Source organism: Artemia franciscana, chromosome 5 (genome assembly GCF_032884065.1).
Source record: "Artemia franciscana chromosome 5, ASM3288406v1, whole genome shotgun sequence".
Classification (NCBI taxonomy): domain Eukaryota; kingdom Metazoa; phylum Arthropoda; class Branchiopoda; order Anostraca; family Artemiidae; genus Artemia; species Artemia franciscana.
Window position 1 is genome coordinate 45,693,739 of NC_088867.1, and position 15,875 is coordinate 45,709,613.

The 15,875-nt window shown below is 35.5% G+C and overlaps 1 protein-coding gene across 1 annotated transcript in view; it reads right to left on the reverse strand.

Moving 5' to 3' along the window:
• Positions 1-265: 265 nt before the first annotated feature.
• LOC136027742 (probable RNA-binding protein 46) overlaps positions 266-15,875 on the reverse strand; it is a 60,820-nt gene continuing 45,210 nt past the window's right edge. Inside the window, exons 6-8 of the mRNA XM_065705198.1 lie at positions 11,018-11,129; positions 7,374-7,667; positions 266-3,167 (exon numbers count right to left, since the gene is read on the reverse strand). Coding sequence (XP_065561270.1) covers positions 3,121-3,167; positions 7,374-7,667; positions 11,018-11,129 — 453 coding nt within the window. The 3' untranslated portion in view covers positions 266-3,120. The remainder of the gene's footprint in view (positions 3,168-7,373; positions 7,668-11,017; positions 11,130-15,875) is intronic.

Genomic DNA, 15,875 nt, shown 5'->3' on the forward strand with positions numbered 1-15,875 from the left:
GACACGCATACCTCGTGATTCTATCAATCGGTCATTCTATATAAACTAATCCAATATCCTTCCTCTTACGAGCTATATCGACCATTTCACTGTTTTGGTCGCCCGACATATGTCATCCCTAAAAATCTGCTTTGATTCTTTCAAAATGAAATCCCACACACAAAATCCTAAACAAAAGTATCTAAGGAAAATGTGGTCTAGTGGCGACTCAGCCCTAAGTTTTTAGTGATCTAACCCCATGAAAAACATTTCACAAGGGACATGCTTCAAAAATGTATTAAAAAAGTAATAAAACATTCAAACACTTTAAATGCTGCTTTTATTCAAAACTTCGGCTATATATGTAGAAAATATGCACATACAATAATAATAAAAATTCAGGCTCCTACAAAAAGTAAAAAAAAAAACTACAATTCACCTACCAGTTTAATTGCTCTTTTAAGACTTTTTCATAAATAATTTTTTCTTAGTCATAAAAAAAATGATATGACATCTGGCTGAAACTGGACACTTAGGAAAGCACTGGTACAAGTCGTGAAAAAGTTTAAGGTAAAGCAAGTAAGAATCTGGAACTTTTTTTTTTTGTGAATAAACTATCCTTTCAAGTTTTTTTACATATAGAAAGTAGCAAATGTTCTTAATGCTTAACTGATTTAATCGTCGACAAAGCTTCACCAGCTCTTGATATCTTGGCCATATCACCCAGAGCGAACAGTGAACTCTTCCGATTAGCAGCTATAGTTGAGGCTGTGGAAGGGGATGCTTTAATATCCTATATGGTAGTTCAAAAAGCAGAGAGACCATCCCTTAATGCTTTTTTTTTAGTGTCAAACTAATGCTTGGATTAAAGTGTACTATTTGTAATGGAAACTGAAACTATAGAACTAATAATACTAAAGAGTCCGTCTGCCAAACTAAATTGGCACTTACCAAAATCTCTTTTTGCCACCGACGTTGAACCACTTCCATAGATTGGCAAATTTTGCCCAAAAGCGGGACTTCAGGCCCTGCGTTTTCTGACTGGGGAACTGCATATATATACAAAAACTTTAGAAGTGGCAACATTGTTTGGTCTATTGGCCCTGGAGTGCTTCAAACACCCTTTAGAATACCAGTCTGTTGCTCATAAGAAAAATATTCAAGAAATAAAAAAAATCAAAATGCACAAGTTAAAAACAAAGTCCTACGGTTGATAATACAATTGAACAAACAGACAAGCCATCAAATATATTTCTAAAGATATTGCTGTGAAAGAACATTAAATGAAAAGACATTCATTTCCACCCTCCCCAACTCCCCCAAATGACACCAGATCCGGTCGGGATTCAAAATAAGAGATCTGAGCTACGAGATCCTTCTAAATAAATTTCATTAAGATCCGATCACTCCTTCGTAAGTTAAAAATACCTCATTTTTTCTAATTTTTCAGAATTAACCCGCGCATCGGAATGACAATGGAAATATTAAAATGCGTTTCATTTTCCTCGAATTGCGTTTCATTTGCCTGTATTTTCAACTTATTAGACATCGTGAGCTTGGCTGTGGTAATAGCAAAAAATTTATTTGAAGCTAAAATGGTGATTACGTGAAAATTTTCATTGCGGAGGAATTGATAGCTACGCAACATAGCAGTAGTGCCAATTGAGGGAAAGGTAGAATTCCCTCTAGATGTGGCTATGTGAAAATTTTCATTACGGAGATATTGATAACTATGCAACATAACAGTAGTACCAATTGAGGGGAAGGTAGAATCTCCCCCCTGTTCCATATAAAACCTTTTTTGTACTCTCATAGAAAGAATTTAAAAATGATTGCCCACACTCTTAGATTTAATAAAATAAATTCGCCCCCCCCAAAAAAAACCCTCAAAATTTTCGTGAATTAGCACAGTTGCAACCAAAAGAAATGGCTTTATTGATTAATTAATATTCTACGCATACCAAAGAGATGGTTTGGAAGGCCCATACCCAAGCATAGGGTATAAAATGATGGGGTACAACCCATACTGAAAAAAATCATAGTTATTCTCCTTAAATTAATTTACAAGCTTTAAAATACGAGCAACTTTTGCGTAAAAAAAATAATTAATTTCCTCGAAACTTTTAATATTCTTCTTACAAACCTCCCTCTAAGTTCATAACTGCTGCTAAGCCTGTACCATAGCTCAATCCTAGTTGCGGCAATGAATAGCATATCCTGGGAACAGCTTGGAAAATACAACTCATTTTTTTTTTTAGCACTGACTGAAATTACGATATATTTAAGAGATTTAACTTAGCGTCTTGAGAGTAAACTGACGTACTGGCGGAAAATTTGAAAAAAAAACGACCTTGAAGTTCGAGTCTTCCCACGTTCGTAAGTAGTGCGGTTAGAGCTGCTTCCGTGACTCTCAAAGAGAGTTGCAATCCTACATATTTAAACATGCAAACAATTTACATCCTAATAAATGATGAAAATGTTTCATCTTCTAATCTATATGGCCAAAAACGAATTTTTACTCTCAGAAGACCAAAAATCCCTGCACATAAACAAAATATACAACGTAAATAAGCAAAGGTGCGTGTACTTTCCATTATTCTTTGGGTACCATAAATAGCCTATATAATTATCAATATTGGAAAATGTATTTTTCTATTTAGCTATAAGCTAGCTGACTTTTCTCATGGTTAACTCATTATACAAAAATTTGGCTTCATATTTCCACGATTTACTAATTCTTTATTACTAAGACTTGAACAATATCTTCAATAGACTGAATTTCTGTGGGCTGTACGCAATCTGGGACATGCAAAATACAATGGAATAGAGGAACATTTGCTTGAGATAGTCCAACTTCGGTTACCAGGTTTCAATGGTTGCGAGGCTTATTTTCGCACATTTCAAGTTCACACCCTTTACAGTAGATACTAGAATGCTAAAATGACATGTCCGAAAATGATAAAAGATAAATACAGATAAATAAAAGGTGAATATAGAATGATAAAATGACATGTCCGAGAAAGATAAAAGATAATTATAGATAATATGTACAATATATAACACACTTAATTAACCTGAAACACGACCAGGAATCAGAAACAATAAAAAATAAACAGATTGACATTGAACTTCGAATTAAGCTTAAGAATGTAGTAAAGCTCTGTGTCGTAGATCATTCACACCGCTTGCTGAAAAATATAAAAAAACATCAATGAATTTGACATGAAAGAATAATGCCAAGTAAGACAAAAAATTCACATCGATTGCTGGTGAAAAAATATTAAGTAGAGAAATGACATGAAAGAAAAAAGTGAAAAGTGAGCAAAGGCGAAAAATTAAGGACTTCCCTTTATATAAAGAGTTTGTCAAGAATAGACACTCCAATATACTATACATAAAGAATAAACTGAAAAAAAATGAATGTAGAGAAATAACCCGAACGAAAAAAGTGAAAAGTGAGCCAAGGCGAAAAATTAAGGACTTCCCTTTATATACAGAGTTTGTCAGGAATAGAGACTCTAATATACTACACATAAAGACCAATCTGGAAAAAATGAATGTAGAAAAATAACATGAAAGAAAAAAGTGAAAAGTGAACAAAGGTGAAAAATTAAGGACTTTCTTTTATATAAAGAGTTTGTCAAGAATAGACACTCTCCAATATACTATGCATAAAGACCATAGTGGAAAAAAAGAATGTAGAGAAATAAAATGAGAGAAAAAAGTGAACAAAGGCGAGAAATTCAGGATTTCTCTTTATATAGAGTTTGTGAAGAATAGACACTCTCCAATATACTGTATATAATGGACAAACTATGTGCGGCAGATTTGAGATTGTTTTAATAGACCTAAGCTACCTGAAACGACGACACGAGAGAGAGTGAAAGGCGGCTTAAAAAAAACATAGGAGCTATGTAGTGACCAAGCTGGAAGTAAAAATAAAACGTAAAAAATGAGAAATCGCTAAACAAAAAAGATAATTCTGAAACTTGGAATGCTCTAGTTTGTCTACTTTTCAGTATATAACCCTCAATATTTAATTGATTTTTTACTGATACAAAAAACGATTTTCAGTTGATGGCAAGCAAAATACGAATTTTGTGAACTTTTTTTTTCTAGAAAATGGATCAAATATGAACCTAGATTACGAAAATTTTGTTTTTTTCACAATTATGAGCCCTTGCCTGCGGGTTCTGAAAGGATTCGAATTCTACCTCAGCAGTTAACTTCAGTTCACCACTAAACAAAATATCTTCATTGGGGGGCAAACATTAATTTCACTTTTGTTTTGGAGGAAATTTAAAAAGAGGCTTATCCAACCGGCAAAACTGTGACTAAAATCAATAAAAGTTCCCTGTTTTATGTACTGATAAAAATGTACCTGGGTATTTTCTTTTAGAAGGTTTCGAAATTTACTTTCGCTTAGAGATACCAGCCCAAATTGACTCAGCGACGTCTCTCGGCCGTTAGCACTCTAAAAACGTCTAACTGTCAATGGGGAATAGAGGGGTCCTTCTACAATTCAGCCACCATAACTTAACATAATCGTTTTAACCTTCAAAATTTGCAAGAAATAGATTTGAAAGATCCGGCCAAAAAGAAGAATCTAGAAAGTCTAGAAAACGCTTCCTTGCACATTTATTGCGACTATTTCTATTCAAACCTGTCAAAGGTTAATACTGCTGATAGTGGAGAGTATGTTGTTCTTAAACTTGGGCAGTGTGGTATTAGGTCAAATGCGACGTTTTATTTCAAAAAGGGCAACTTAATACGGCAAGCAACAGCGTACCATTTTTTTCCTACATATAATTGTGTGGACTTGATTATCGATGTTCTCAATTACAAAGCATCGAGGTTCAAAGTGTTTTGTTCAAAATTGGCCTTAATTCCATTTGTAAATTTTCTTTGCACTTGTCAGCAAAAAAAGGAAATAAAAAAGGAAACTAGAATAAAGATTAACATAATTATATGTAATTTTTACATAATTCTTTGACAATTTTTAACTACACACACATACAACAACACACACATACGACTACACACACATACGACTACACACACATACAACTACACACACATACAACTACGCACACATAAGACTACAGACACATACGACTACGCACACATACAACTAAGCACACATACGACTACACACAGATACAACTACACACACATACAACTACGGACATACGACTACGCACACACACAGTTACACACACATACGACTACACACACATAAGACTACACACACATAAGACTACACACACATACGACTTCACACACATACAACTAAGCACACATACGGCTACGCACACATACGACTACGCACAGATACAGGCATATACCACTACAGACACATACCACTACAGACACATACAACTACACACATACAACTACACACACATACGACTACAAACATATACGACTACACACACATAAAACTACACACAGATACAACTACACACACATATGTCTACCCACACATACGACTAAACACAACATACGGCTAAACACACATACGACTACAGACGCATACAACTACGAACACATACGACTACGCACACATACAGCTAGACACACATACGACTACACACACATACGACTAAACACACATAAAACTACAAACACATACGACTACACACACATACAACTAAGCACACATACGACTACACACAGATACAACTACACACACATACAACTACGCACATACGACTACGCACACATACAGTTACACACACATACGACTAAACACACATAAGACTAAACACACATAAGACTACACACACATACGACTACACACACATACAACTAAGCACATATACGGCTACGCACACATACGACTTCACACAGATACAACGACACACACATACGACTACACACGCATACGACTACACACACATACAACTACACATACATACGACTACACACACATACGACTACAGACACATACAACTACACACACACACGACTACACACACATACGACTACAAACACATACGAATACACACACATACAACTACACAAAGATACAACTACACACACATATGACTACACACACATACGACTAAACACATATACGACTAAACACAACATACGGCTACACACACATACGACTACAGACACACACAACTACAATGACATACAACTACGCACATACGACTACTCAGACATAAAGCTAGACACACATACGACTACACAAACATACGACTAAATACACTTAAGACTACACACACATAAGACTACACACATATACAACTAAGTACACATACGACTACGCACGCATACGACTACGTACACATACGACTACACACACATACAACTACGCACATACGACTACGCACACACAGTTACACACACATACGACTACACACGCATAAGACTACACACACATACGACTACACACACATACGACAAAACATACATACGACTAAACATACATACGATTAAACACACATACGACTAAACACACATACGACTAAACACACACGACTACACACACTTAAAATTAAACACACACGATTACACACACATCACTATAACTTTAGAAAAACTGAGCTATTTATTATGCGTGTTTATGTGTTATGTATTACGAGTATCTTAGTGTTATGTATTATCGAGCTATTTAATATATATTAATGAGCTATTGTGAGTATTGTAAGCTACTTATTGTCGTCCTTTTCGTCAAAAGTGTAATTTTGTAGTTTAGTTTTCTTCTCATTTATTTCCTATACTCCTCTGTGTACATTCATCTATGCAATAGAAGACATGTATAAATTATTATTATTATCATTATAACACTCCATTTTGAATTACCAACTTGGGTGGAAATGATAAAAGACTTGAGAGCCATGGCTAATTAGAGTAAAGCCAAGACAAATAGTGTCTATGAGAAGCAAATCTGGCAAAACTTTTCAGAGTTGTATAAAAAATGATCACATGTTGATGATAGTATAGCATCCATCCTAGGGCAGAACTAAGGCAGATTTTGAGGGAGGGGGAAGGGTCTACATCCAGAGAGTCAAGGGGCACGGGTTATATGATAATTTTTTCTCTAAATTATTAGTGGGAAAGTGACCCCCCCCCCAAACGACGCATCTGTGTGAAGGTAATTTAAATAGTCATTCAGTCCTGAAAGCTATTTGAAGGGAAATGTAGATAAGAAAATGATTCGATCATTTTTTACCCGTTGTGGCTATATCAAATTTTGAGCTATGAAAAGAAAGTAAAATCTGGTCAATTTTTCTTTAAGATTGAATAAAAAGTGCAAACCAGTAAAAAAGGTAGAAATCACCGATACATACTTTGGGTACGAATAAATTCATGAATTAAAAAAAACACAAAAAAAAACAAAAAAAAAAAAACAACAGAAGAATGGAAATACACTACTACCCTACCTTGAAGATAATTTTTTCCCACGGCGTATTGGAGCACTCCAATATCCTGATAGTGTGGCACTGCAAGAGGCGCCATTGATTGAGGACCTATCTGCTGCTGGGCCATGTGACCTGTATTTGAAATCCATGGGGTGGCATATGTGTCGTAGTTGAACTGTTGTAAAGGGGTTAAAGGGTTATATTCACATGCGAAGGTCTTAGCAGGGTTGATACTAGGGTAGCTAGGGTAACTAAATTGGTGACGGGCATAAGGATCGGTTAAATTAGGATAATAATAAGGCAAAACAGCGCCACCTAAAATATTGAAACAAAGGAATGTTAAATCTTGTGATTAGGTATATCCATTATTTCAATTCGATTGAAAGAACCTCGTCAGCCATTGTAATAAAAATACATTTTAAAAAACCCAACGATATTTCCACAAGCTCTTATAAGCCACCAGAAATAACAGTGACTTTCAAGAAGGAGTTGAAAATGAAAAAAAGGTGGGAAGATTTGTATTATGATATGTACAATTATGCTAAAAAGAATATGTGCATTTAACAAAACTTCTAAAAAAAAGTATTACGAAGAGGAAATAAGGAATAATCCAGGGACGGATACAGAATTAATGTTTGGGAGGGAGGAGAACACTGAAGAAAACATGGCTTCTCCATCAGTTTTTTTTTGCACATCAACCCTGTAATTAGTACCCATTTTTGATCCTCTGGAGGAATACCTCTAAAAACTACCCCTTGAATCCACTCCCAGAATAATCCACTTATTTTCTGGTAGGTTTGAGTATAATTTCAATCTTACACGTAGTTATTGTTTTCTTATCAAAAACACAGGCTAGAAAAATAATAAGTGGGATATTCCATTCCCCAAAACCAAAGAGGAAGAATTTGTTCCAGAACTCAATCATCGTTAATAATTAACAATTAGCTTCAGTACAAAATGGCAGAGAAATACTTGTACAATTATTTAGTTACAGCAACAAATACATTTATAATACAAATTAATTAATGTATCGCTTTGCGTTATGGTAATTATACTAGCAGTAATTTCTTTATAATAATTTTTAGTTAATACAAATAAGCAAATATATAACCATAGAAGAGTTTTTAACCCTAAAATCAATGCATTTAACAGACCATATGATACACACATAAATTAAATTCCAAAGAACTCTTTTCTTGCACGTAATCACGTACACAGACTAGGGGCGGAGTACAGAATTAATATTTTTATGGGGGGGGGGGGTACCAACAAAACTTTAGCTCCTCCTTGGTATTTTTACTCCTTTAATCCGTGCAATTTTTACCCTTCTGGGTAAGGGGGAGGGGGTGCATACCCTCTTACATCACCGTCTGGATCTGCCCATGACAGCCATAGTCACTGATGTAACAGTCATTTTGCGACCATTTTTGCTATTTTTCTTCATCGTCTTTTTGTTGTTTATTTCCAGTCCTTTCTTCTTCTTGTTTTACTACTCTGATATTTTTAATTTTTAATGGTGCATAAGAATGAATTTAATTATGTAATTGTTCTTTCTAGTATAGTCGCATGCATATAGGCTTGTCTACGGTACAAATTTTATCACAGGCGCTTTTGTTATCATTTGTTGATATTGAAATTTATTAAAAGATTAAAAAAATATTAGTAATAGCAAAGTTTATAATGTAATTAATATAAATCATTCATTAATAGATGTAAAACAATTACAACAATCATAAAGAAAACACTTAAATCTTTCCAAACCAGTAAGAGGGTTATAGCATTATTAGCGCTATTCACTTTATTCTTATTATTACAAAAAACATCAAAGCACACGGCTGAATACTGTGGCTTCATTTTAGTAGATAACCCTGCTTATACCGTCCCAAATATTTTTCTTTTCTATTCTCTCATGGAATCAGACTGTTGCATAAGTTTAGCAAAAAAATAAAAAATAAAAAATAACCGAGAACTATTAGCTAGGCAGGACATCTGAAAAACATCTCCATATTTAAAAAAGATATAAAACAGCATTAAAATTCCAAAATAACTTTTAAAATTCAACATAAACCAAAATTCAACATAAATTCAACATAAAAAATTCAATAAAAAAGTTGAATTACTCATTGAAAATTACCCATTGAATTACATGTGAAATCATTCAATATTGAAATATACAAAAGGAGTTTTGCAAAATTAGTTCAGCATTTTTTTTTTTTTTTCACTTTTCAAATCATAATTTCCTCCAACAGCGTATCGAAATGTTAAGAGAATTTCAGAATAATTATCCTATAAATATTTTATGACTCGTGAAACCATGATTGTTCCATGGTTCCTGATTCCATAGTGGTTTCAGTTAGTAACAGCTTTTTCTATGAATTAGTAAAACAGTTACTAATTTTTTTCATTATATTTTTTTAGGAGGGCAAACACATACTGATAGTAAGTAAAATTACGTTAGGTAGCCTCTAAAAGTTGAATGGAAGTATTTTGGGTCTCCACACAGGAGGAAACTAAAATCACGTTTCAATTTGGCAGATACTGCAAATCTGCCAGAACATCAACATAAATCCTATAAAGTTAATGGTCTCCAATCCATGAACTGCTCACAAATTAGCAGTTTTAGGCCTGATAAAATGGGAGGGGGGGCAAGGTACACCTAGGTATACTAAGGTATTAAAAATAACAAAAAAATTAACGTCGCATCTCAGAAAACTGGGAGGGACAGTCCCCCCCCTCCACCCAGGCCTAGGACCGCCTCTATGCCAAGACAGAACAAGTGTCCATTGAAATCAAATTTGCAAATTCACTATGTCAGACAACTGGGAGGGACAGTCCCCCCCCCCTCCACCCAGGCCTAGAACCGCCTCTATGCCAAGACGGAACAAGTGTCCATTGAAATCAAATTTGCAAATTCGCTATACAGATTTGCAAAATCTGTTAAATTGAGATGCACATTTAAGCAATGAAAGTTGTTTTCCGATACATACCTAAAAGATTTTACTCAATAGTTTTCCGATACCAAAAGAGCGTAATCGTAACCTTAGTAGTTCATGCTTTTTGCTGATGCTGATGAAAAATAGCGTGAAATTAAGTAACGAAGATAGAACTTGCAAGATAGACTATTTTAGCGTCATTATTTTAGTAGCGTTTATTTTTAACTACTACTGCTACTAACAACTCACTGCAGCCCCCTAATAGCATCCCAGCAATACTCCCAAACATACAGTTCAGCCCCTCTTCATTCAAATTTACACACATGATATTATCTCGCAAATCCGTCACTGTTTCATGTTTGTACATAAAACGAAACACACTTTCATTTATGCACCCATGCATTGGGTGTAAATTTTTTCTAACCCTCAACATATTTCTTTCTTTCCCGAAAGGTAAACAACCACTTCTCATTTCAATAAACCAATTTAGATACTCCCTTTTTATAGAGCCTCCAGTTCAGTAACTCTCGGATAGATACCAGAAAAGTGTCACCCCCTCCTTCAGTGACAAAGCTTCGAAATTAATAATCTCTCAGCTCAAATTCGATTTTCAATCAATTTTTTTTTCTTTTATTGGGGGGGGGGGACTTTCTTCTTTCCTAATCATTTCTGAAATGTGTGAGAAGCAGCCTTTAGATCTGGGTACGGCCGTAAGAAAAAGTGTATTGGTACCATTAGGAAGAGTAGCAAGTTCTTCAAAACTACTGAGCATGGCCAAATCCAGGGCATCATCAATGTCAAGCGCTAGTTTTGTAGCTAAAATCTCCTTATCTCCAATGGTCACCTACAATAAGAAAACAACGTGACATGGGATAAACAGTGTGTTCCCGGAGGACATTGCACTTTAATTCGTGTGATGTACTAATCTGGTCAACTATACAAGAATAAGACCTTCACTAAAGCTTTTCTATCTACTGAACACAGCTTAGATACCCAGAGCTGCCAAATTTTTTTTAAGGAGTGTGTCATTTTTTTTCGAAAAATGTGCTCTTGTGTCATATCAGATTCCATAATGTGTCACAAAATATGTCATTTTTTTTTGGTACAAGTGGTATCATATTTAATTGTCAAATCTTTATTTAGAGTCTTGAATATATAATCTTTTCCAAATCAGTTCAGAAAGGAGTAAACTTAACCTTAACCTATTATCTTGGGATCATGAACTTTTTATGACGTCATGAAAGAAATAGAAACATTTGATTAAATTAATGTTACACACTATGAATTTGTGTCTGGGCGGCCAGCGAGGCAAGTTTACATTTATAAAAGTCTTAGGGACAATCAATTCCGACAGTAAATTGAAAATAGACTTTTTGTATGAAGTCATAATCGTAATCGGCTCTATACGTTATCGGCTTTATTGGCTAAGCTTTTTATTTACTCAATATTTAAGCCATACAACCAGCTTAAACTAGTATTTTTGTCATACTTGTTGGTGCCTTTTTAAGCCAGATGGATTATTGTGAAAGAAAGACATCTCTGGAAATTTGTAATCTTGTCCGAGGTGGGATACACCTCCTGTACTCCTAAAAATGGGAGTTGCTGCTTATGCATACAGCTTTGGTAAACTGCATGCTGTTTACTTTTTACTATTAAGTACGTACCAGTTGGCTACATTAAATACTCAATCAAGAAGCCAATTACGCTCAGATATTCAGCTTGCATTTTAATTTGAAATTTCTCCTATGGCTGTTTTCTTCGCGTGGTTTAAATTTTAAATATGGTGATGGCATCTGTCCTGTATTCCGCACTGTTTGTGTACTACTGCCACCGTTAGGTAGCGCTATTCCCTTCCATTAATTTGTAGCTTTTCTGGAGGTAGAAAATTGAAATTTTACTTTTCTTTTATTACCATTTCAAAAACAAGACTTGGATGACGAAAATGTGTCATTTTAAAAAAAAATGTGTCATTTTTGTCGATTGTGTCATTTTTTATTGAAAAATGTGTCATTTTCGTTGATTGCGTCATCATTTCGACTGAATGTGTCATTGTGTCACGCAACATTAAATTGTGTCATTTAGACACAAAATGTGTCTAAAAGTTTTTGCTCGTTCCAGCTGTTAATTGACTCTTACCTTAAACGAACGATTCGATCTCTATTTAATGCTCTTAACTTTTTGCCGAACCGAGAACATGCTCAAAATTGGTATCAATGATGGCGTTTCCAGGATTTTTGTTCGGGGGCAGGGGTATTTTTAAGAGGGTGGGGGTTCACAATAAAACTAAAACACCCATCAAAATTGTATTCATTTTTTTTTTACGTTTTTATGAATCGAAAAATATTCCAACGGGGGGGGGGATCAAAAACCGTGAAAAATGAAGTGTCCTGTGCGTAATTCTGGAGCTGAACAATGCCCACAGTTCTACTTATTTTCCATGATTGACTAGTCAGATCTAAGGTTGAAGGACGACATTTTGAAATTCGAAAGGATGGAAGACTGAAAAAACAGTTTAGAATCTGTACACTAAAAGTTATGATACATAAAAGGGATTTTAGAAGAAAGTATTTGGAAAAAAACCGGTGTTCAAATAAACTTTTTTCATTGTCCTCTCACCATTGAAATTGTCCGCTTCTGTAGTGAATAAGAGCTGAGAGCTCATTTGGCACTTGTGACGAAGTCGGAAGAGCCAAGAGCTCATATGGTATGAGCTCTAGCAAAATTTTAAGAATCAATAGATTGCTTTAAAAGGAAAATCAGAGGCTTAATGCCGGTCGGGATTTAAAATAAGAGCTCTGAGTTACGAGGTCCTTCTAAATATCAAAATTCATTAAGATCCGATCACCCACTTTTAAGTTAAAAATACCTCAATTTTTCTAATTTTTCCTCTCCCTTGAGCCCCCCCAGATGTCCGATTCGGGGAAAACGACTTTATCAAGTCAATTTGTACAGCTCCCTGACACGTCTACCAATTTTCATCGTCCTAGCACGTCCAGAAGCACCAAACTTGCCAAAGCACTAATCTTGCCAAAGACAGCGGATCCAGTCCAGTTACGTCAGTCACGTATCTACGACATTTATAATCATTTTCCAAAATTTCTTGCTACCCCCTCCAGCTCCCCCCCCCAAATGTCAACAGATCTGGTCGGGATTTGAAATAAGAGCTCTGAGACATGAGTTCCTTCTAAATATCCAATTTCATTAAGATCCGGTCACCCGTTCTTAAGTTAAAAATGCCTCAATTTTTCTAACTTTTCCAAATTAACAACCCCCAGCTCCCCCAAAGAGAATAGATCCGTACGAATTATGTCAATCTCGTATCTATAACTTGTGCTTATTCTTCCAATCAAGTTTCATCCTGATGTCTCCACTCTAAGCGTTTTCCAAGATTTCCGGTTTTCAAGATTTCTGTTTCCCCCCTCCAGCCCTCTATGTCCCCGGATCCGATTTCAATTGAAAATAGAGCATCTGAGACATAAGATTCTTCTATATATCAAGTTTCATTGAGATTTGATAACCCATCCGTCAGATACCTCGATTTCACGTTTTCCAAGAATTTCGGTTTCCCCTTCCAACTCCCTTCAATGCCACCGGATCTGGTCGGGATTTATAACGGGAGTCTTAAAGCACAAGATCCTTCTAGATATTAAATTTCATTAAGATCTGATCACCCGTACGTAGGTTACAAATACCTCATTTTTTCTAATTTTTCCGAATTACTACCCCTCCCCCCAAACTCCAACAAAGAGAGTGGGTCCGGTCCGGTTATGTCAGTCACCTATCTTGGACTTGTGCGTATTCTTTCCACCAAGTTTCATCCTGATCTCTCCGCATTAAGCGTTTTCCAAAATTTTCGGTCCCCCCCCCCTAATGACACTGGACCCGGTCGGGATAAAAAATGAGATATCTGGGTTTCTAGGTCCTTCTAAATATGAAATTTCATTAAGATACGATCACTCTTTCGCAAGTTGAAAATACCTCATTTTTCAAATTTTTTATAATTAACCTCCCCCTCCAAACTCCCCCAAAGAGAGCAAATCCGTTCCTGTTACGTCAATCCCATATCTAGGACTTGTGCTTATTTTTCCCATCAAGTTTAATCCCGATCCCTCCACTCTAAGCATTTTCCAAGAGTTTAGGTTCCACCCCCCCAGCACACCTTTCACCAGATAAGGTTGAAATAGCTCTACCCTTCACCAGATAAGGTTGAAAGAGTTCTGAGACATGACATCCTTCCAAACATCAAATTTCATTAAGATCCGGTCGCTCCTTCGTAGGTTAAAAATGCCTCATTTTTATAATTTTTCAGAATTAACCCTCCCCCCCAACTCACCAAAACAGAACGGATCCTTTCCAGTTATGTCAATCATGTATCTAGGACTTGTGCTTATTTTCCCACCAAGTTTCATCCCGATCCTTCCACTCTAAGCGTTTTCCAAGATTTTAGGTTCCCCCCTCAACCCCCCCCCCCCGTGTCACCAGATCCAGTCGGGATTTAAAGTAAGAGCTCTGAGACGCGATATCCTTCCAAATTTCGAATTTCATTAAGATTCGATCACTCCTTCGTAAGTTAAAAATACCTCATTTTTTCTTCTTCTTTTTCGAATTAACCGGCCCCTCACTCCCCCCAGATGGTTAAATCAGGAAAACGACTATTTCTAATTTAATTTGGTCCTGTCTCTGATACACATGCCAAGTTTCATCGTCCTAGCTTGCCTGGAAGTGCCTGAAGTAGCAAAACTGGGACAGGCAGACCGCCAGAATTTGCGATTGCTATATGTCACTTGGTTAATACCAAGTGCCATAAAAAACAAGTTCAACACAGAATGAAGATCCAAGAAAAGTATAAAGATCCTCCAGAGATATTGCGGGGAGATTCTGCCGAATCAACTTTTCAGTTGCTAGGTCTTCTTTACGGAGACAATTAGTAAGCATGTCGCCCAACTTCGAGACAGCGTGTTTCAATCCCTGGGGGCCATATTACCAAGCAGAGCATTAATCCATTGTGCTAACATAGAGCTTATTTTACTGTAAGTGAGTACATTTTGTATAGCTTAATTTATTTGATTATTTGGGCTTATGGAAATTGTTGGTTTAACAAACAGGTCATTTTTTGATAAAAGAGCGAAAAAAAACCAATTTCCGCCAAGGAACATTTCTATAAAGAGAAAAATCTGACTGCGGAACCATAATCCTTCAAAAATCGCAACTCAATGTTCATTAAAATATTCTAAAATGTTATTTTCAGGTAGGTTGATCACTCCCACGTATGATCACTGATATTTGCTTCTGTATATTTTAAATTCATTTCTCTCTTTATTTATATATATATATATATGTATATATATATATATATATATATATATATATATATATATATATATATATATATATATATATATATATATATATAAATAAGTTGTCTGTCTGTCTGTCTGTCCGCATATGACGTCTGAATTATCATATACCAATTCAAAAATGAAAGTATTCAAGCCGATGGTGCTGAGTTGGTAACGCATTATGTTCCAGGTTCGAGGTTCGAGAGGTTCTAGCTTTGAACCTTGACTTTAGTATTAATAAAAAAGAAGAA